The following is a 21973-nucleotide window of genomic DNA, read 5'->3' as shown; positions in this document are numbered from 1 at the left end:
GCTAAATATAAGCATTCTTCAAGAAATTGTCCCCAGAGTTCTATTTTGGAATGAAAATATATGGAGCCAAAGACAATGCTTTTAAAAGGGGGTAGGGATATGAGGCAGGGAAGGTTTCCCAAATATTAAGCCCAGTTGGCTTGATCCCAATATCAGGGCCTTTTTGGGAGGTGGTACTATTGCTCCTAGGTGTAAGGGATCTTTACATAAGAAAAATCTTCCAAAAAATTAGAGCTATCCAAGAGTGGAATAGAGGATACTTTGGGAAGTAGTAGATAACTTTTCTTTAGAGTGTTTAAGCAAACGTTGGATGACCATTTTTAAAAGTGCATTAAGATTTTTGGAACACTTTATATTACAAAAAGAATTCTTATTCAAGTACAAACGGGACCTCATGATATCTTTGAGAACAAACAACAAGAAGTCTCCACATAAAGAGGAGGACTTCCCAAGCAAATGTTGTGAGATAAACCTTGTCACACATATTTCTTAAATGTGGGCCTCACCACAATTATGGTGGTCTAAATTTAAGCTTACTCTTCCTATGGAAACTAAATTTGTGGGAAAGTGTGAACTAGATTCTTAGGAAAATGTTTTGTATTAACTGTCTTTATTATGTTATCTGAGAATAGAAGCCCTTGTCCTCTGGGGACCCAATTTAAGCAGAAGTTGAAAATTGCTCCTATTATTATTTCTAATTCTTCTTCTCTTTCCTTCTCTTCTTCTCATCCTTCTCTTCCACCTCCTCTTCCTCATTTTCTTTTTCCTCCTTCTCCTCATTTTTATTTTTTACTTAATTTTATTTTTATTTATTTATTTGTTTTATTAGGGTTTTTTTGTTTGTTTGTTTCAAGAAGCTGGGACTATTTATTTTTTTCCTGTATGGTTTTCATTTTTAATTTCATTAAATATAGCACTGAAAAGAAAGGTTTGTTTGCTTTTTTTAAGCTTGCATTTTGAAATGGAGTTACTTGACTCTCCTTTAAAACCCAAATCACTCTGGCTTTCATCAAATGGCCAATAGTAGTCCACTTTAATTCAAGCTTCCACAACAAACTGTTGAAGTTTTTGAGGGCTTAGATTAAGTGTAATAGAAACTGTTTTCTGTTCAGGTCAGATATTCAGAGGATTGACAAACATATCTTTACTATAGCAAATTAAGCCTCTTTTGTTTAGACTCTAACCCAGCCCTCTGATATGGAATGGTGTGGTCTCAGACAAACTGAGACCTAAAATGAATCTTAATTGAGAAAGGCCAAGGTCACCCACTATATCCGAGCCCTTGCTGGCAGTCTTGACCTTTGTCTTGCCACTGGACTTCAATGAATCCAGAGGAAAAAGTGAAGCTGACAACTTGGTACCGGTCTACCCTACTCATATCCAATTCACAGCTCAATCTAGACATAGTACTCTCTTGATATCTTTGGTCTTCTTCAAGGACAAAGGAAGAAGACCAGGTCCATGTGACTTGCGATATTCAATTGAATCTGTTATCTCATCAAGTTATGAGTGTTTTTTCTTGATATAGATGGCTATCCATCCAAGCCTGGATCTACTCTTGTCCATACTTTTCCAAATGTTCAGGACAGGAACTAACCCAACATTTAGAATCCTTTCATGCTTTCTCCTGACATCCCAATTGTGGTAGTGGAGCACTCTGTCACTCTACCTGTCACTCTTCACCAATTCATCTTTTCTTTCCATCACATAATTTCTTGATAATATATATTCTTTATTCCTGTTCTTCAGAGTTCCACAGTTGCAGCCTAATAATTCACACCACTTCATCCCCTCCATCATTTTCTGTGTCTTACTCAGTTTTAAGTCTTTGGAGAGAATAATTCTATACAAATCTCAGTTCCATACAGCAAAGCCAGTTAAATATTAAGATTGAAAAGATGGGGGTTGGCTTCCTTGGGGAGCTTGGCTTCTCAAGCCAAGTCAGCAAAAGAGATTTTCAATTTCCCTAAAGCAATTCAGTCTGCTCCCCTCCTTCTATTCAAATCTGAATCCTGATCAGTGCACTTCATATATTCAACATACTGTTGGACAAACGATTGAGTATACTGTTGCATGTTGAATCCAAATGCATGTTGACATCTTTCATCCACTTGGTCTTTCCTGTGTGGATAGACAGACCAACACTTGTGATGTGATAGCTTGCTGAGCCTTTTTCACGTCTGCTCATCCACCTTTGACATTTAGAGGATCTCCAAATGACCTCATTGGGAAGAACTTAGTGGGGCGAGTCCTGTATGTCAATAAGGGGAGGATTCAGTGGGCTTGGCCACAGCATTCAGGGAAAGGTGGGAGATGGTCGCTGGAGCCCTCTGCAAAGACCCTTCTGTACCGGCTAAGACAGGATGAAAGGGGTCACTTTCTGGAGGACAGCTGGACGTGCAGCGGCACCTTGGCAGTGGCCGTGACAGTGAAACTATAGCATATACAGGGCCATGCCCTAATAAAATCTACTCAGCAAAAGGTCTACACCAGATTGAGGGTAACTGTCAGGACACAAAACCATTGGTGAGTTAGGGGAATATAAGTTCCCCTGGCAGAATGGGTGGATGAAAACAATTCCAAAGACCTCAAAGTATTTAGAGCTTTGTGATATATCAAAAACACTAAGTTTTTGCATCCTAGACATTGCCAATCATCATTTTGTCTTGTCACCGGACTTCAATAATTCTGGAAGAAAGAATGAATGCAGTTTGTATACTTTGTGCAGTTCTGCCTGACTTAAATCCAATTCATAGGCAATTCAGTATATCACTCCTTGATACCATTAGTCCTCTTTGGAAAACAAAAACAAGGAACAAACAACAGGCAAATCAGACTTGGAGTGACTGCAAACTTCTTCCTGGAGATTGCAATGTTCTGGGACTTCAAGTCATCTGCAACAGAAACATTACCCAAGAAACTATTAGAAAAAACTCATTATCCTGCACAATCCCATCAGCATTTGTACTCTCCCTCATCACCCCAATCTGTATCTTTGATTCCTTTGGTGTATTGTCTTCCCCCAGTAGACTGTAAGTTTCTTGAGGGCTGAAACTGCCTTTCTTTTTTGTATTTGTATCACCTTCACTTTAAACATCCCCCCACCAACCATAGATAATCTCTCTAAACCTTGACTCTATGCTGGGTCTCTCCTCTTTACAATGATTAATATCTTTAGTTTCAAGTCTTACCTGATGTTTACTTATCATATTATTTCTATTGTTATAACTTCCAAAGAACATTGAATAATCTTGATGTCATGGGAAATATTCTGTTGTAAAATTCTGTTGTTAAAAAATTTAAGTCATCATTTTATTCTATCAAATCAAATTGTACAATTAATCTTAAATTCTTATATCTTTCAATTTAATTTAAAATGGTAATGATTTGGTTGATTGTTGAATATTATTTCTAGAATCTTTTTTTTTTCCCTCTACTAAATCTTACATAGAGGATGCCTTCAATTCAGGTATAAAAAGACTTTTAGAGATTTTATAGAGATAGAAGAGAAGGCATAGATCACTAGTTATTAATATTTCCTCACCCTTTGGGGTATTAAGGTCCAAGATTTTTTCCACATTCTTGATATCTTCTCTTTGAGATCCTTTTTATCTATATTTGAATTTATATCTATATATATCTACATTGCTTTTTCAACATCCTTACAGCTATATTACCACCAATTTGAATCTCTTCTACAAATATGTCAGTTGACTCCAACTCCTTTCCTTTGCCCTCCATTTCTACCTCCTCTCAAGGGACTATGAGGTTAGGGTTGAAACAGACTTCTACTACAATTCTCAATCAGGAAAAGTTTCTTTCAATGGCTTTTATCAATATTTCCCATTTTTCTTCCACTAGAAGTCCTTCCATTTTCGTCTTTAAACATCCTCAGATTGACTTTGCTAGTCAAATAGCTTGCCAAGCTTCATTTAAACTGATTTTACCCACAACTATTCCTTTCCGCTTTATGAGACAATAGTGCTCATAACCTTCAATCACCCTCTTTTAAGAGCAGGTTTCTATTTTAACCCTATGTTCCTTTTGGCAGCTACATCTCTTTTCTCAGCAAGCAAGGCATCTGTTTATTTCTGGGATCTTTCTGGGCTCTTTCTGTCTCCTCGCAGTAACAATTGGTCAAGCTTCTGGATGCAGTCATCACAGACTAACTATAATCCCTTGTCAGTTCGGCAAAAACCGCCAAGACATCAGTTGACTCTGGAAGGATGTGCACTACCCCGCACCTTGATTCTCCTCCCGCGGCAAAGACCCTGAGAAAGGTTCCTTCTCCCGCCCCTCTCCGGGCAGCTTGTTATTCCGCTAAATGTAATGGATCGCTAGAGTGGCTGCAAAAGGAATGGGGTAAGGAGGAAACCTCCCTTGAAACGAGGGACGCGGCGCTCCTCACTATCCGTGAGAGCTGGAGTCGGTCAGTTCCGTTCTTGAGTCTCTCGTTTCTCAGTTTCCTCACTTGTAAAAGAAAGCGATTAGCCTCGGATTAGGAGAGTCCTGCGTCCCCCCGGGTTCTAAGTTCTGACTGGGTCTCCGACGACTTAGCGGGGCGAGCCCCCCGAAGGGGGCTTGGCCGCGGACCTCCCGGGAAAGGTCCGGCTGCGGCAGGACGGAAGGGGTCGCTTCCCGGGGGGGGCCCCTCGGCACAGGGAAGCCGCAAGCGCGTCGGGCACCTCCCGGGCGGGACGCCTCCCCCAGAACTCGGGTGGGATGGGGCGGGTCGGGAGGGGCGGAGGCGGGTCAGGTGCTGGCAAAAAGGGGAGGGGTCTGCGGGGGCGGGGGCACGGGATTTCTTCGCACATGCGCACAGGGCCCAGGCGAAGCGCCTTAAGGAGTGGCACTTTTTAAAAGTGCAGCCCCAAGGCCACCCCCTCCCCGCGGCTGTCTTAGTTTAGTTACTTGTTGGTTCCGACGCGCTCCCCGTGTGTGCCCGGCTTCCCTCGCTCAGAACCCGCGCGCGGCCCAGCCCAGCGTCCACCATGCCGGTCAAAGGAGGCACCAAGTGCATCAAGTACCTGCTGTTCGGATTTAACTTCGTCTTCTGGGTGAGTGAGCGGAGGCGGCCGCCCCGCGCCCGCGGCCGCTGCCCGCTCCCACCTGCTCCCTCATCCCAGCGCGGAGAGCGCGTAGCCGGGGCTGCCGGGAAAGATGGCAGGGGCGGGCGGCGGGCGGGACAGGCCGATGCGGGACCCGCGGGCAAGGCAGGAGCAGCCCTTCCCCCGAGGGCGCGGGGCGCACGCGGCTTGTACGGTCGGGTGGGATCCGTTTTGGGACGCGGGCATCTTTGCCCCCCTCCTCCTCCTCCGGCGGCCCTTGGGCAAGGACCAGCCGGAGCTTGTTTTTCCTCCACCCTGGAAGTCTCCTCCCCTGCCCCACCTAGTCCCCACCCCGTCCCGAACCCACTCGCGCTGGGGAACATCTCTGGGCTTTGGGAGGAAGGCCGCGCGTAAGCGTGGAGCGGAAAGAATTTTCTCCCTTTCCCCCCCCGTCGAGGACTGAGAAAGAGGTGCGAGGGCCACCTGCCTTGTCCTGCCCGATGCCCGTCCCCCTCCGAGGGCACCGGGAAGAACCTCCGCCCTTCCCCTTCTACCGCTCGTTCGCCTTAGCCGGGCTCGGGCTCTAGCATCCTGACAAAGTCGCTCTGCCTCAAAGCCCCGCCTCTCTTGCGTTCCCTTTTCTCTTAAAGGTTGATAAAGTGTCTTATCTGGGAAAATGCTGGGGGCGGAGGGAGGAGAAACCGAGATCTCTATCGGCCCGTTTCCCGGCGAGTCCCGGCGTTTCTGCGGCTGGGAGGCAGTCGGGTGCCCGCAAAGCTGAGGAGACGCCTCGCCTTCTCCCCGGGCCTAGGGGGCACTCGCTCCCCCCGAGCCCGGACTTCCAGCGGGAGCTCAGCGACGGACTGGCATCCTCCCCGCGGCCCCCACCTTTGCGGAGAAGGAGCTCGCCTTGGGAGAAGGGCCGCTGATCCTCCTCTCCGCATCCTCGCTAGAAGGGTGCCGCAGGCTTCTGCCCGAGGCTGTTTCAGAAAGGGAAGGGGGGAAATTTGGCTAAAGGCTACTGTCCTGAGAGGAGGGGGACCAGGAAGTGAAGCATGACGCTTCTCTTTCACTGGAGTTTGAGATAATCTGAGGGAAATTTCTCTCTGACACCTTGTTGGTTCACAGAATCCCTTCTTTCATCCAGAGGACCCGTAGACTAGAAAGAATTTGAGATTATCTACTCCTACCCCTTCATTTTAGAAATGAGGAGTTTTATCCAAAAATGGTAAATTTTGCTCAGGGTCACAGAACAAGGGGCAGACTCGGGATTCTAACCCAAATCCTGTGACTCCAGATCTACTCTTTCAGATTATGGGGATTATTACCCTTCTGTCTATTGCCTTGAGTTAAAGGAAGGCATGGGTGGAGGGACAAGGCACTGAACTGCTACAAGGAAAGCCACCTTTAGCTTGGGCCCCCTCCTTCCTTCTCACTATTCTGGGGGATTCTGGTGAACCTTTTTGCTGACCAGCTCTTTTCCTCTTTTCTGATTATCTACCTCCTTTTTAGTACTTATTGATGAGAGGCCTCTTGTATGGACTAGTATGAAGAAAATATCTTGGAAACCTCCATTTGTCCCCGCCCCGCTCAGCCATCAAAGGGAAGCAAATAGGACTTAACCTTTGCCCCCTCTGAATATTATAAATATTATACTCCTTCCACTTCACACCTCAGTTTTTTGCAAACTCTCAGAAACTGAAATCTAGACATAGCAGCACCTTGTGCCTCCCTTTTCCTCCTCGGTGAAGAACCACTGGCTGGGTGTATTCAGATCCTAAGGGGTGTCCTTCCCAGCAGCCCAGACCCACTTATAGGGCTGGTTTTTCTTGCTGCTGGCTCTTTCTTTAGTCTTCCTAGGAAGGTGCTTCCAGAATTAGGACAGATCCTGGGCTATGTGTCCCTATTCAGTTACTAGAAAGTGAGAAAGGGTAATAAGCCGTTTACCTTTTACAGATTATTTAACTAAACTCCATTTTACAAAAAGTGACAAACTGAGGCATTGAGTTTTATATGAACAGGGTTTCTAATCCGGGTTCTACCACTAATGAGTAATCAGATCTAAGTCAGAAAAGTTCAGCTCTCTTTTAATTCAATAGGAAGGAGAAATAAGGGGGTCGCAGTATTTGTGTCAGTCCTCCAAATACTGAAATTTTAGCAGACTATTTGTATTCATCTAAACATATATATGGTGCTTTACAACTATCAGGTATCTTTATAACTATTAAGCCATTTGCTCCCCACAAAACCCTGTTAGGTAGGTGGTGAGTAGTATCCTTGATTTACATATAAAGAAAATGAGCCATCCAAGATAATGGACTAATTAATGGCAGTAAGAGGTCTCAAATCCAGGTTTCTCTGATTCAGCATTTTCTGTTACATCATGACATTGTAAACCCATTTTCTCAGGTTCTGTTCTAAAGGTGTTTCAAATACCAACAAAAAGCCGTGTTTATGGGGCCACTTGGCAAAGGTAGAGTTGGGAAAGGAGAGAGACCAGGAACCATAGTAGATTCTCGAAATATCATGCTCTCACTTCTCTGCCTATCTCTGTATCAAGAATTTAGGTATGTATGTATGTATTTTTAAGCAGATGCTGGAATAAAGAATTAGTCGGGAATTTGGGGGAAAAGTTAGTAAACTAAAAAACCTATATGTCTTCTAGTCCAGGCCTTTTTTTTTTTTTTTTTTTTTTTTTTAAATAAATTTGCATCCAACCTGTATCTTCATTTGGACTGGAAAATCCCATTGCAAAAACTCTCTCCCATTTTAAGTGAGTAGCCACCTGTTCTGCAAATTATAATCCTGCCTGGGATGCTGAGAGAGCAAGTCATTTTCCCAAGTTCATATAGTTTGTATGTGTTAGAAACAGAACTGGGCCAGAGCTTTTCAAGCTCTGAGACTAGTTCTGTCTTTCAGACTCCCTTTTATTTTCCACTTAAACTATCATATGCTGTATTATCTTAAAACAGTTTTGTGTCAGATGCATCCTATTGCTGAGTGACTAGATAGCGCCTTCAAAAGTGCTTTTTTGGTTTTTATCTCTATTCCCACAAGTCTTGGCACATAGTAGGTACTCAGTAAATGTGATTGTTTTGAATTCATATCTTTGGGCTAAGGGATACTTCACTAAAACATATCCTTCTCAGGCCTGCTGACATCCAATCTAGGCTGGTGCTCAGGGGTGGAGTAGCTTCTTGTAAGCCAGCAACCACACCAGCAATCCGTTCTAGTTACTGAATTGTTCAAACCACCCAGTTTTATGATAGTTTTTCCTTTTCACTTCAGACTCTCCTCTCCTACCCACCCTTTCCAAAATAAGTCCCACTCGATGTGGGTGGGACAAAGTATGAGCTACGGCACGGCATTTTTATATGGAATATTACCAAATTTATATTTATTACCAATATTTATATGGAATAGTATTTAAGTATCTTTGTGCATATTTGATGAGGATATAGAAGGGATTCCTAGTATTTATGGTTGAAAAAAATCAACCTCTAATATGGACTTTGTTCAGCTTTACCTCACACCCCACACCCCCCCAGACCCCCCAGTGTCTTACACATAATACTCTGAATGAAACAGGGAGGAGGGAGGAAATGGCAAAGCAACCATTCCTTTACCAAGAAGCCCTGTGTAATAAATGGAACGAGCTCAGTGCCATGCCCAGAACAAGAGCTTAATATATGCTTCTTGATTGTTATCAGGATTCTCATAACTGGCACCAGATGTGTGTTCAAGTATAAGTCATTAATCTTGCTCGGGGGCTCAGTTCTCATTTATTAAATGAGGGGTTTGGACTAAATGACAGAGCTAGGATTCTGTAACTTGTCTACCTCAATATCCTGTAGCAGGGCCTGATCCAATCCCTCTGCCAGCTTGAAGCAAAAACCAAAAAGTAGAGGTGAGCACAAATTGTGCAATAAAAAAGGTAACAGCTTCTTGGGAAGCTTGAGAAGATTATGAAGATTATGCCAGTTTTCACAGGCTTTGGTTTCACTTTTACATGATATTGTGGGAAAAGCACTCTGTTTGGAGTTAAAAGATCTAGCCCCACACAAAGGCATTGAGACTAACTACATCACTTCACTACTCTGGGCTTTAGTTCCTTGTAAAATAAAGGGGTTCAACCATATATTGTCTTTGAGGCCCTCTGCCAGCTCTAAATCCAGTGGTCCTGATTGTGTGTGGCCCCTTGAATTTCACCTCCAGAACGTAATTAGTTTTTGAATTTTTTTCTTTTTTTTCAATAGTATTTTGTTTTTCCAATTTTTTTTTTTTTTTTTTTTTTTGCTGAGGCAATTGGGGTCAAGTGACTTGTTCCACATTCATTTTTGTAAGATTTTGATTTTCTTTTCATCTCTTCCTCTCCCCAAGACAGCAAACAGCGTGATGCTTCTAGGTTCTACATGTACAATCGTTTGAAAGTAGCATGTAATTCCTAGCTGTGTACTCAGTAATGAGCCTTGCCCACTGCTCCAACCTGTCTCTACCAGACTTCTGATTGGAGAGTTTGGGTGGAGGGAGGCTCTTTCCTAGTTCTGAGCTTAGGACTATTCTGTTTGGATATTCCTTTTCCTCACACACACACACACACGTCTCTTATGCTTTTTAAACTAAACACTTTTTTTTAAGGGTCTAAAAGAGGAGCATGTAGAGCCTGTAATGGGATGGGAGCAATTCCTAGTGGAGGCCATCCTATACCTTCTTTTCTCTGCAATTACTGAATCATGTAGCCACATTTCATGTGTTAGAACTTGTGAGGCTCTGGGGCAGTGCCCCGCCTTTAAAAAAACAAAACAAAAAAAAAAACAACAATACTTTTTCCAGTGCTAACATGTAGAGCAGAAGTTCAGGGAAAATAGAAAGGAGTCTGATGTCCCTTCACCAAATCCCCTGATTTATCCAGAGTTCCAAGAAGCTCTAATTCTTGATGTGGGTATTTGGACTAAAAAAACCATCTCTGAAGAGGGAGCTTGGTACTGAAATGGCTTCCCGCCTCTGGCATATATACAAAATGGACGGATGAGACTTATCGCTGAAGCTCTGGCTGGTTAGGGAAGGGAAAGGGTAGGGCACCTGAAACCAGGGATAAAGGACATCTCTTCTCTGCCCTCCTCCCCACCCCCAAGTCAGGATCCACTCTGGGGAGGCAGGTTGCATGGGAATTTTCCATTCTTTTAAAAGAAAAATGTTGAGTTCCATTTGACTTCTTTTCAACATTCATTTGTAAATGGGTGTGGCTACTTTTAATGGTACTTGGGTGCCCTTCTTCTGCTGAACTCAATGTCCTACAGATCAGCACATGGTTTAGTCTCTCAGTCAAGTGAAAAGTAACATCTAGTATATATTAGTCTTAAAATCTAGAATTTTAAAAAAAATCATCTAAACCTCTTTTTTGTAAATGAAGAAATTAGGGCCCAACGGAATTGCATTCCTAATTTACCCAAGGACACAGCAAGGATTTGAACCCATCTGAATCCCAGTCCAGTGGACTTGTCACTGTACAAACTCTCTGATCACAAGAGGAACAACATATTTTGCTAGCAGCAACTTGTAAAGAGCTTTGTTGAGGGGGAGAAGTGGACACCGATGGAAAGTGAGAGATGAAATTAGAATTTTTTTCCCTCTTCTATATTCATTCTTTCTCATCTTTCCACCTTTTGATTCAATTAGTACTAATATATACTTTGTTTGAATCAAACTTGGACAACTCTCTCTTCTGTGTCTTTGGCTGACAATGGGTATAATAAGCACTGCAGGGCACAGTGTGACCTTGAATCCCTAAAAACCTCTCAGGTTCACAGCACAGGGTGCCTGGTCATACATCAATCTTGACAGCCACATATAGTCACCATTGTCAGCAATATAATTTTTGAAAATAGAAGGTAGAATTTTATAAGCTTTCTCTCCTGGTCGACCCCCAGATAAAGCCCTGTACCTACTAAGTTTTATTTCTTATCAAAAGGGGATGTAAAAAATCAACTGTGGCACCTTTTCAGATTTTGGTGTTTGTAATATTTGAGATTTGACAACAGTTTATATACTTCATTCTTTCAGAAAACTTTAATTTTCAGTCTAGTAACTTATCACTAATAATTTTTATTTTCTTTCTATAGGCTCATTGACATATGGATTACCATTCTGTACTTGTTCCTCTCCTACTAGTGCGATTATCAATCACATTAAGCATCTGCTATGTTCAGAGCAATTAGGAGGAGGTATAGTAGAGCAGGAATTCTTAGATATTTACTAGCTGTGTGACACTGGGCAAGTAAGTCACTAACCCTGTTTGCCTCAGTTTCCCTCTTTATAAAATGAGCTGGAGAAGAAAATGGCAAACCAACACTCCAGTATCTCTGCCCAGAAACCCCAGATGGAGTCGTGAAGATTCAGACATGACTGAAATGACAACAGCCATAAAAATATGACAGACACTGCTAAAGAATTAAAAAAGAAAAGAATCCCTGTTCTTGGGGAGATTACAGTCTAATGAGAAAACATTCAAAAAATATATGCAGATATCTTTACCATGTTTAACATATATTGGATTACATGCCATCCAGGAGAGGAAGTGGAAAAAGGGGAGGAAATTGGAACACAAGGTTTTTCAAGGGTCAATGTTGAAAATTTATACTTGTGTATGTTTCGAAAATAAAAACCTTCAATAAAAAATTATGCAAAGCAAACTATATAAAAATGATGAGGTGGCTAGATGGTACAGTGGATAGAGTACTAGCTTTGGAGTTCAAATCCAGCCTCAAACACTTAATGTGTCCTAGCTGTGTGATCCTGGACAAGTCGCTTAACCCCAAAAGCCTCAGAAGAAAAAAGGGGGAACAAAATGAAATGATTAGAAGCAACACAGGAATTTAGAGAAAGGTTAAGGAAGGAAATTGAGACCTCCAATTCAGGGAGGTCATTGGAGTCCTCAGCAGAGAGTAGAAAGCCTTCCTGACATGGGGGACAGCCAGAGAAAAAGTCCAGAACCAAGAAATGCAGGCTCTTGGTCGGTAGAACACGGTAGAGTCACTTGAGTGAAGAACATGTGTCAGAGTAAAGTGAAAAACTGGAAAGTTAGGAGGGGGCTAGGTTATAAAGAACACTGGGTGATGGAGGGTTTTGTATTTTTGTATTTGTATTTGTATTTTGTACTAGAGGTAGTAAGAAGCCCCTGGAGTTGATTGTATAGCAGGGTAACACGATGGGATCTGCATTCTAGGAAAATCACTATACTGGCTGAATGGAGAATGGTTTGGAGGGGGGACAAACTTGAGGCATGCAGCCACCTGCAGACTTATTGCCAGAGTCCAGGTGTGAGATGAGAGTCTGCACTAGAATGATAGTGTCAGGGGACAGAAGGGGACATATTCAAGAATAATTACAAAGATGAACTCATCAGATTATGGCTTTGTCCTGGATATGAAAGAGATAACTCCTGGGCCTGGGGAACTGGAAGGATAGTGTTGTCCTATGTATATATAATAGGGAAGATTGAAAGTAAGAGGGTGATGGGAGGAAAGATAATGAGCTCTATTTTGGGTCTGTAGAGTTTAAAACATCTACTGGACATCTGGCTTAAGATGTCCAAAAGGCAGTGGAGGTGTGAATTTGGGGGTCAGCAGAGAGATTGGGAAAACAGATCTGAGAATCGTCGACATTTTGTTCATTGTAGTTGTCCCCCCTTTGGGAAAGTTTTCTTGGCAATGGCTTGCCATTGCAATGTAATAGTTTGCCATTTCCTTCTCTAGTGGAGGCTTGTGCAGAGGCACATTGCTAGGAAGTATGGAGGCTGGATTTGAACTCGCAAAGATGAGTTTCCTGATTCTAGGCCCAGCATCCAGCAGCTGGCCATCAGCATTGAGATAGTTTAAATCCATGGGAGCTGAGGTGAATCTCCAAATGAAGTAGTATAGGGGTGAGGGAACCTGAAGAACACCTACATTTATAATTCCCCTTTATCTCAAAAGCATCTTCCCGCAGGTGTTCCTGGACTCTTGACTTATGTCCTATAACTTTCCTACTGTGTAGTAGAAAATCTTCAGAATTTTTTTCCCTTTCCTCATCTTCAGAATTTTTTTCCCTTTCCTCACTTCTATCCTTGGGGTTGCTAAGAAAAAGAAGGTGTAAATTACTATCACTATTATGAAAATTCATTTAAGGTAATAGGTGGGGAAGGGAAGGAGAAGGGAAAGAAATCGACCTACCCTTACCCCAACAATATGGCTAACTAACTGCATGCCCCAAAGAGATAAAAGACACAAATAAAATGAGCCAAAATTTCCTTTGTTTTCTCTCTGGTAGCTAAAGACAAGAAACAAAGATGATGGTCATCGATTGATGAATAAATTATGGTTTATTAATGTAATGAATTGCTGTTGAACCATAAGAAATGAAGGGTCAGAGAACATGGGAACATTCTCATGAACTATTGTAGACAAAGAAATCTGAACCAGGAGGATATAATTACAGTGAATTACAATAACGCTAACAGTTGGTAATGACCAGTCTTGATCCAGGAAAACAGATGATTAAAACATGTCTCACTTCTCTCCATAGTAAGGTGTGGAAGTCCTCTGAAGATTGTGGGTGTAGAATATTGTATGTTTTATCCAATATAGTCCTTGAATTGATTTTACTTTTAAAAGAGAGGGGTTAGTGAAAGGGAGGAGAAAATCAAGAAACTATGTTGTATTTAAAAGTAAGACTTGATTTTTTTTTCCTGAGGCAATTGGCATTAAGTGACTTGCCCAGGGTCACTGGTCCTTTTTCTTTCTTTCTAAATGTGATGAGTGATGACGTTTATAGTTCAGACAAGTGTAACTTTATTAGCTTCTTGCCAAGCTTCACCTCTCTGATTTGGTTTTCTCATAGTTTGACACTATTTCAAAACAAAGGAAAATGAAGACCATATCATCTTTTACTTCTCCCCAAAACAGGAGATCCAGAAAGCCCTACCTGACCTTCTCTTGAGTAATTTTTGAGAAAAAGAAGATTTTTGGCTCCAGAAGAACCTTCTGTTACATGAATGCTAAAAAATATAAAGATAGATCAATGGAACAGAGCAGACATACAATTTACAGCAACAAATAAATATAATAATCTTGTATTTGATAAGTGTAAAACAGACTTTAGATTTTGGAGAATTCATATTTGATAATATGATTTTTATATGATAATATGATAATGTGATGATAATATGTATGGCAGAAACTGGGCATAGACGCCATTTATCAAAATAAAGTCAAAATGAATTTATGACATATAAGATTTCAGGAAAATTAGAACATGGAACACATTACTTTCAGACTTATGGATACATGAACAATTTATGAATCAACAAGAGCAAAGTTAGGTACAAAGTGGATAGTTTCAATCACATTTAATTTACAAGTTTTTGTACAAATAAATGCAGCCAAGATCAGAATGAAAACAAAAATGGGAAGAAGAATTTATAAACGCTTTCTCTGATCAAGGTCTCATATGTGAATTGTATAAGGAACTTTGTCAAATCTGTAAGAATATGAGTTGCTCCCTAATTGAAGGATAAACATAGAATTTCAAACATTGGAAGGTATTTTGAAGGCCACCCAGTGTTAGGCAGTACTTAAACAAGAATACCCAATTACAAAATCTTCCATAACTGGTCATTCAACCTTTACTTTTGAAAGCCTCTAGGGTGGGGAAAGTTCTTCAAGCAAGCAAATTTTTTAAACCTCTAATTCTTCAAGTCTTCCCTTAAGTTGAACCCCAAATCTTCCTCTTTGAAGCTGGTACCTATTGCTTGAAGAGGATACTCTGGAGCCAACCAGAACCAGCCTAAATCCTTTTCCATGTGACAGCTATTTAAATATTTAGAGAATACTGTTGTGCTTCGCATCTCTGCTACTCTTAATCCAGCCTACTATCATATTCAGTTTTTTTTTAATTGCTATCATACTATTAACAGCATTTGTCACTTGTATATACAATCTAGTAAATCCACTTAGATCTTTTTTAATACAATTTGTTGGCTAGTGTACATCCTCTTCTGTCCTGTACTTGTAAAATTCATTGTTTTTGAAACCATATGTAAGATTCATTTTTGTCAATTTTTTTTTGTATTTACAAAATACTAAAATACAACATATTGACTATTACTTATTTGGTAACACCTTCAGGTATTAATAGTCATGCTTTATGTCCCATTATCCAAGTCGTTCGTTTTTATTAACTCCTACTATAGAGCGAGCCCAGAACTGATATCTAGAGCATTCAGCTGGAGACTCAGGGATGTGGGGAGGAAAGATCAAGAATAATGGCAAGTTTGTCACATTGGGGAGTGGGTGAGCTTGGCTTTTGTATTGTCTGTCCTTCAGTGTTTCCCACTCACCCATTTCAAGAAAAGATTAACTGGCTCTTTGTCAGTTATTTTATGACTTCTTTGGTGGCAGTTATGAGTTATAATATGACCAGTGGTGGTCCCTCCCAATTTAGGGGAGAAATTGTGATTCTAATAAGGGGGCTTCTCATTCCAGAGTTACAGAGCTGAAAAGGTTTGGAGACAGATGATTTGGAATAATTTACATATTTAAAGTATCTCCATAACCATTGCCAGCTGACAGATTTTGATTGTTCATTAAAGAGGCTTCCTTTTTCTTCTCTATAGAGTATAGGCTAGCCCATGACTTCCACAGGGTCTCTGCTCAGACTTCAATCATTTAACTTTGGTATTGGATAAGAATAATAATAGGAATAAGTACTAGCATTTATATTTTACTCTTTAAGGTTTGCAAAGTGCTAAACATGTTTGGAGCAGGTAGTGAATAGAGTCAAATTCATCAAACCCTTACTTGTAGTATTTGCCTCAGTTTTCTCATCTATAAAATGAACTGGAAAAGGAAAAGACAAACTACTACTAAAGGGGTCACAGAGTTGGACATAACAATTTATATATGTTATTTCATTTTATTCTTGCAACAACCCTGTGCTAGTATTATTCCTATTTTACAGATGAGGTTAAGTAAATGATACACAGCCATGAAATGTCTGAGGCAGATTTTAGACACAGGTATTCCTTTTTTTTAATTGTAGTATTGTAGTAAATTTATTTTTAATACACATTTCTTTATGAATCATTGAGAAAGAAAAATCAAAGCAAAAGGGAAAAATCATGGAAGAGATTTAAAAAAAAAACAAAACAGAAAAAAGATGTGACCATAGCATGTGTTGATTTACGTTCAGTCTCTTTAGTTCTTTTTCTGGATGCAGATGGTATTTGAATCACTGAACTACTGAGATTCTTGCTGTTATTGTATACAGTGTATTCCTGGTTCTGCTTTCCCTCAGCATTAGTTCATGTAAATTTTTCCAGGCCTTTCTATAATCAGCTTGTTCATTAGTTTTGATAGAACAATATAATATTCCATTATCTTCAGCCATTCCCCAACTGAGGACATCCACTCCCTTTCCAATTCTTTGCCACCACAAAGAGAGCTGCCGCAGACACTTTTGTACAGGTGGGTCCTTTTCCCTCCTTTATGATTTTCTTGGGTGCAGAGCCCGCAATGGGCCCTGCTGTGCCCTTTGGGCAGATTGCCCTCCAGAATGGGGGGATCATTTCACAACCCCCAACAATGCATTAAACACAGGTATTCCTCATGAACAGGACCCACTCCGATCCAGTGTACTGGCTCGCCCTGATTGCTTGCCCATGGGAGACGACTAACACATCTTTTAGTTGAGTTGACATATAAAGCTGAAGCCTTGTGCAGAAGTTGGACAGCAGGCTTGGTAAATTGGCAGATGAGGTTCCCTGTCAGGATGTTTCCTGCACCTAGTGAAAACGTGGGCGCCGGACGTGTTCAGTGCAGAGGAGCCAAGCCCAAGCAGAGCCAGCCTGGAACCAGAGGCCGCAGCCGCCGAGAGAAGCTTGGGCCCTTTTGCTGCCAGGACCTTGCCGTTGGAAGGGGCAGGCCGCTGTTAAGCACATTCTGAGAGTGGGGCCAGCGTGATAAACTGCCCTCTGTCCACAGGCACAATGGCCTATTGATAGATGCACAGTGGGGGTCCTTGCCAAATTTCCAACTTCGGCCAAGCTGACTCCCCTCCCCCACCACACTTTTTTTTTTTTTTTTTTTTTTTTTTTTTGACAGACTTGGGCAGATGTGCCAAATTACTCCCAAGAGCGGGGCTTATGGGCTAAAGAAGCTGCTTTTGCTGGCACAGGCCCTCCCCACTATGGGCCCTGCTCTGGAGAATGGCCATGCATTGAGGCTTCTGTTCACACTAACTGGTTCCTACTTAGGCAAAATAATGTTACACGGAAGCAGTTTGAGATAATAGAAATGGAACAATTTTAGAAACCAATTTTAGTTAGTTGCACTCTGTTGGGAGCATTATATAGAATATGTCTGTCCTTCTTTGTAACAATGATGTGTTTTGCTTTTAATCACATTTTCTCACTTATATCTTGAACTTTCCCCTTTTTGAAAAATAACATTTTATTTTCCCAATTAAGTGTAAAGGTAGCTCTCAATATTTTTTTGGTAAAATTTTGAGATCTAGATTTTTTTCTTCCTCTCTTGGGTCCCCCCTCAACAAGACAGCAAGCAATCTGATAGGTTATACATGTACAACCATATTAAACATATTTCCACATTAGTCATGTTGTGAAAGAAAAATTGGAACAAAAGGGGGAAAAAAACATGAAAAAGCAAGCCAAAAAAGGGGGGAAATAGTATACTTCGATCTGCCTTCAGTCTCCATAGTTCTCTCTCTGGATGCAGATGGCATTTTCCATCCCAAGTCTATTGGAACTATCTTGAATCACTGTGTTGCTGAAAAGAACTAAGTCTATCATAGTTGATCATCACATAATCTTGCTGTTACTGTGTATAATGTCCTGGTTCTGCTCATTTCACTCAACATCTTGAACACTCCCTTTTAACAGAGGAAAGCATAATGACAATAATAACTAGCATTTATAAAGTGCTTTAGTAGCAAAGCCCTTTACAGATCTCTCATCTTGTCCTAATGACATCCCTGGGAATTTTGAATAGTTTATCATCCTCACTTTACAGATGAGGAAACTGAAACAGTGATAGATGACTAGCCCAGGGTTACGTGCCTAATTAGAATATGGAATTGAATTTGAACTCGGATCTTCCTGGGTGTAGACCCAACCACTAAATTTCCCATCATGTGCAACATTTCATACCCATAGCCCTCCACCTCTCTATAGACATGAGAAGTGGGTTTTATCATTTGTTTTCCTGGATCAAGATTGTTCATTATATTTAACCAGAGTTTGGCTGCCCTTTAGTGTTATTGTTGGAATGTAAAGGGCGACTTCAAATCAATGAAAAGTCTTGGAGAAGGGAACCCTTCCACCCCTAGTCAATGGCTTTTGTGGTTTCTGAGGGATCTTTAAGAACCAGAAGTTTTCCCTTCTGGTTCAGGATTGCACGTTGCAGGAAAGGAAGGATTTTTTTTTTTTAAAAAAAATAGGTGTTGGAAAGGAGACAGAAGCTCATTAGGTAGATAGGAAGTAGACCCTATGATTTCTGGAGAAATCCTATTGTGGCAGAGGGCAAGGAGGAGGAGGAGGAAGGGAGTGGGGTAGAGATTGACTTTGACCAGGCTAAAATAATAGTATTTCCCTTGCCTGACTCAATGCTTCCAATGACCCAACCTCCCCGTGACTCATGCTTGGGAAATAAAGAAATATCTTTGTGAAATGCTGAAGAGCTCCATTTGATTGTTGTGCTAATTCACTCAGAACTTGGATCTATGGGAGTGCCTTGCTCTGTAATAGGAGCATCACAAGCCAGTTAATAGAGAAAAGTGTCTGAAACTACAGCCAATTACAGGGGAACTCTAAATCTTGAGACCCAAGCATAACACAAAGCAAGTGTGTCCAGTCACGAGACTTTTTTTACTTTTAAATTCCTTGATTAAGTGATTTTTCTCTACTTGATTTAATTTATTATTAAGCAACGTTGAATTGAATGTGAAATTGATTACCTGCTGTGTGCAAGGTACTATATGAAAGTGAAGATGGGAGAGGAATGATCACTTTCTGGCCCCAAGGTTACAGATTAATGGAGGAAAGGGCTTGACATCTATAAAATACTATGGAAAGTTAGGAAGAAAGTATAAAAAAGTAAAGAAGGTTAGAGCCAAGAGCCAAACATTGTACATACATACATATATACATAATTAAAAATATTATATATATATACATATATATATATAATTTTAAATAAAAATATTAAGGTAATTTTTAGCAGAATGGATTTTGGAGAGAGCTTTGCCAATGTTCAAGCTTGTGAGTTGTGTCTGAAACGAAGGGGGGAATTCCAGTGGAGATGGGGGAAAGTGGGAGTAGGCATTCTGTCCCCAGCCCTGCATTTTAACCTGGGCAAAGTCAAAAGCTATGAGAGGACAGTATGGGAACAGACTAAACTTGTTTAGCAAAACTTAAACAGTGGGTGAAAGCACGGACTGTATTTTCTAAAAAGCTGTTTAGTCGCTAGGATGACAATTCTGTTTTGAAGTCATGTCCACCCTTAGAAAGACTTCTTACATACATCTGCTGTGTTTTCAAGTTCTTGTGACTGCTGGATTTTCCCCCCACACTGAAGGACTGATGGGAGACTACTGATGCTTCCCTTCAGCCCCAACTGGTGGGGGAAGGGCCAGAGGTTGAGTCCTGAATAGAAGTGTTAGAATAACATATGCTGAATTTGCATTGCTTATGTAGTAAGTCTCCCTTGGCTTGTGTTCATCCCCTGAATAGAATCATATGATCAGCAGCCTAGGGAGACCTCAGTAATGTCTCTCCCCACTTTACCTCTTTTACTGTTAGGTAAACAGTGCTTTCAGAATTTGTCCCTTTGCCTGCTGCCTCTACACAGGACCACGTCCTAAAATTTTAGTTCTTTTGAACAACCATATTGTTTTGCTGAATCAAGACCTTTTCTCCCCCATCCAATCTGCCTTTGCCCCTCTGGCCCTTGAAGCATTCTAGACAAGGCCCATAACGTCAAAAGTTTCTAGCTACCTAAGCAGATTGAATATAGGGAATTTTCTCAACCAGCAGTTCTGTGTACCAGATATGATGTATAATAATAAAATAACAGATGAAGTGTTCATACCCCTTATCCTAGTAGTGCTCTGTATAACTCATGTATCATCAGTTTCCTAAGGATTTAAATTGAAGCTTCTCAGAATCAAAGGGTGTGGTGGGCATGTGGAACCTTTCACAAGGAATTACACAAGAGAAATGGCAAAATGCCTCCTCAGGGAGACAGATGGGTAATTGCAAAAGAAGGTGGACTGGTTATATGGGGAAACCTTAGGCTAACTTGTGTGCTCCATCGGTGTGCACGTGATGGTCAAAGACTGGGGACTGAGGCTCCCGGCCAGTGTGGGAGGGAGAGGCTCCAGGGAATTCCCAGGAAGACACTGAGCAGTCCCACAGAATGAGCCACAGGAGATCTGAGTCATTCCAGGAAGGGGCCATGTCAGCACAGTCACAGATACATCAGAGTATTTGTTGGAAGGAGCAGTAGTGGTCCTCCTGATCTCTGTCTGGCCAATGTGTTTGTATGTCACGCATCTCCTCCTTGAGGTCATGGTCCTTGTCCAGAACGGAGGATAGTAGCAATATTGATCCACATTGAGGTTCTAGCAAAGGTCTAACAAGTTCCCAAGGCAGAAAGGTAGGAAATAAGTTGGATGAAGTGAGAAAAACCTGTATATCCATCATCTTTCCTGGCTTACTCCTACCACGTGAACTTGACTGCGTCTTGTTGTTCAGTCTTATCTGACTCTTTATGACCCCATTGGTAGTTTTTCTTTGGCAGAGACACAGGAAGAGTCCTAGACCCTGGTGTTCTACTACCTGCACCCCCAGCTTCCTTCCACTTTCCTCCTGGACCTTTGAAAGTAGCCAGTCGCAGAACCCAAGTACACGAGTTCTAGAAGTGTCGCAGTAAGCATCCTCTCCACATCCTCCAGCTCTTGCTTGTCAGATTCCAGTGAGGAGCCCAGTACTTCCCAAAGTAGTCCCTGGTGCTTTTGTGTAGCTTGGATTCTTAGGAACATTTTCCTTACAGGAAACTTCAATTTGCCTCTCTGCAATTTTAACTGCTACAGGATAAGTCCAACCCATCTTCCCATAATAGCCTTTCAAATACTTGAAAGATCACCGTCATGTTTCCCTTTAGTTTTCTTGTGGTTAATTTGCATGAGGTTAGTGGGATTTTTTTGAGGTTTTATGCTGTTTTTGTTTGAACTAGGTCTGTTTTCATCAGTAGAGGCAATTCCCAGTAGGAAAACTTCCTCTATCAATGCAGATCAGCAACTGCTTTCCATCTCTAGTGGTCCTGATCCATATCTGGCCCCTGGACCCAGATGACTCTGGAAGGGAAAGTAAGGCAGGTGACTTTGCCCAGCTCTTCCTCACGTCCAACTCGCTTGCAAGTCACAGCATCCCCTCCCTGATGTCATGGTCCTTGAGAGCAAAGGACCATGTTGCACAGTGGGCCCAAAAAAGTAAAAAGACACACACTCGGTATGTGTTAGAGATGGAATTTGGATCCTGGTTCCTGGTCTTTCTAACTCCATTAGGCCATGTTGCCCTTCTCCCATTAAAATCCTTCAATAATTGCCTCATCTTTCCATCTCACATGAATAAAGTAGGAGCTAAAATAGACCAGAACCAAAACCAAAAAGTAATTGAGAATGCTAGTTAATAGGCCATCATTTGAACAATGAAGTCAGAAGCCAAATTGTAGAGGGTTTAGGACAGAGTGGGGAAGGGAAAGTCTCTGACTTAGCCAAGAAGCGGGAAGAAGGATTAGACTGGTAGCTGGCAGGAATTGTTGGAACAGGGAAGAGGTTTGGGTTTTTTTTTTTTTTTTTATGGATGGGGAAGA

The 21973-nt window shown here is 41.5% G+C and overlaps 1 protein-coding gene and 1 long non-coding RNA gene across 2 annotated transcripts in view; one reads left to right on the top strand and one right to left on the bottom strand.

The window, feature by feature from the left end:
* Positions 1-1417: 1417 nt before the first annotated feature.
* LOC116419252 lies at positions 1418-4746 on the bottom strand. Its single transcript, XR_004229512.1, has 2 exons — positions 4245-4746; positions 1418-2894 (listed from the first exon to the last, which is right to left on the bottom strand). It is a non-coding gene; the product is annotated as an uncharacterized LOC116419252 (long non-coding RNA).
* A 121-nt stretch (positions 4747-4867) lies between these two features.
* CD9 (CD9 molecule) overlaps positions 4868-21973 on the top strand; it is a 55805-nt gene continuing 38699 nt past the window's right edge. The window contains exon 1 of the mRNA XM_031938300.1: positions 4868-5057. Coding sequence (XP_031794160.1) covers positions 4992-5057 — 66 coding nt within the window. The 5' untranslated portion in view covers positions 4868-4991. The remainder of the gene's footprint in view (positions 5058-21973) is intronic.

Source organism: Sarcophilus harrisii, chromosome 5 (assembly GCF_902635505.1).
Source record: "Sarcophilus harrisii chromosome 5, mSarHar1.11, whole genome shotgun sequence".
NCBI classification, from domain to species: Eukaryota; Metazoa; Chordata; class Mammalia; order Dasyuromorphia; family Dasyuridae; genus Sarcophilus; species Sarcophilus harrisii.
Note: the sequence above shows the minus strand (reverse complement) of the source record. Positions and strands in the feature narration are given on the sequence as shown.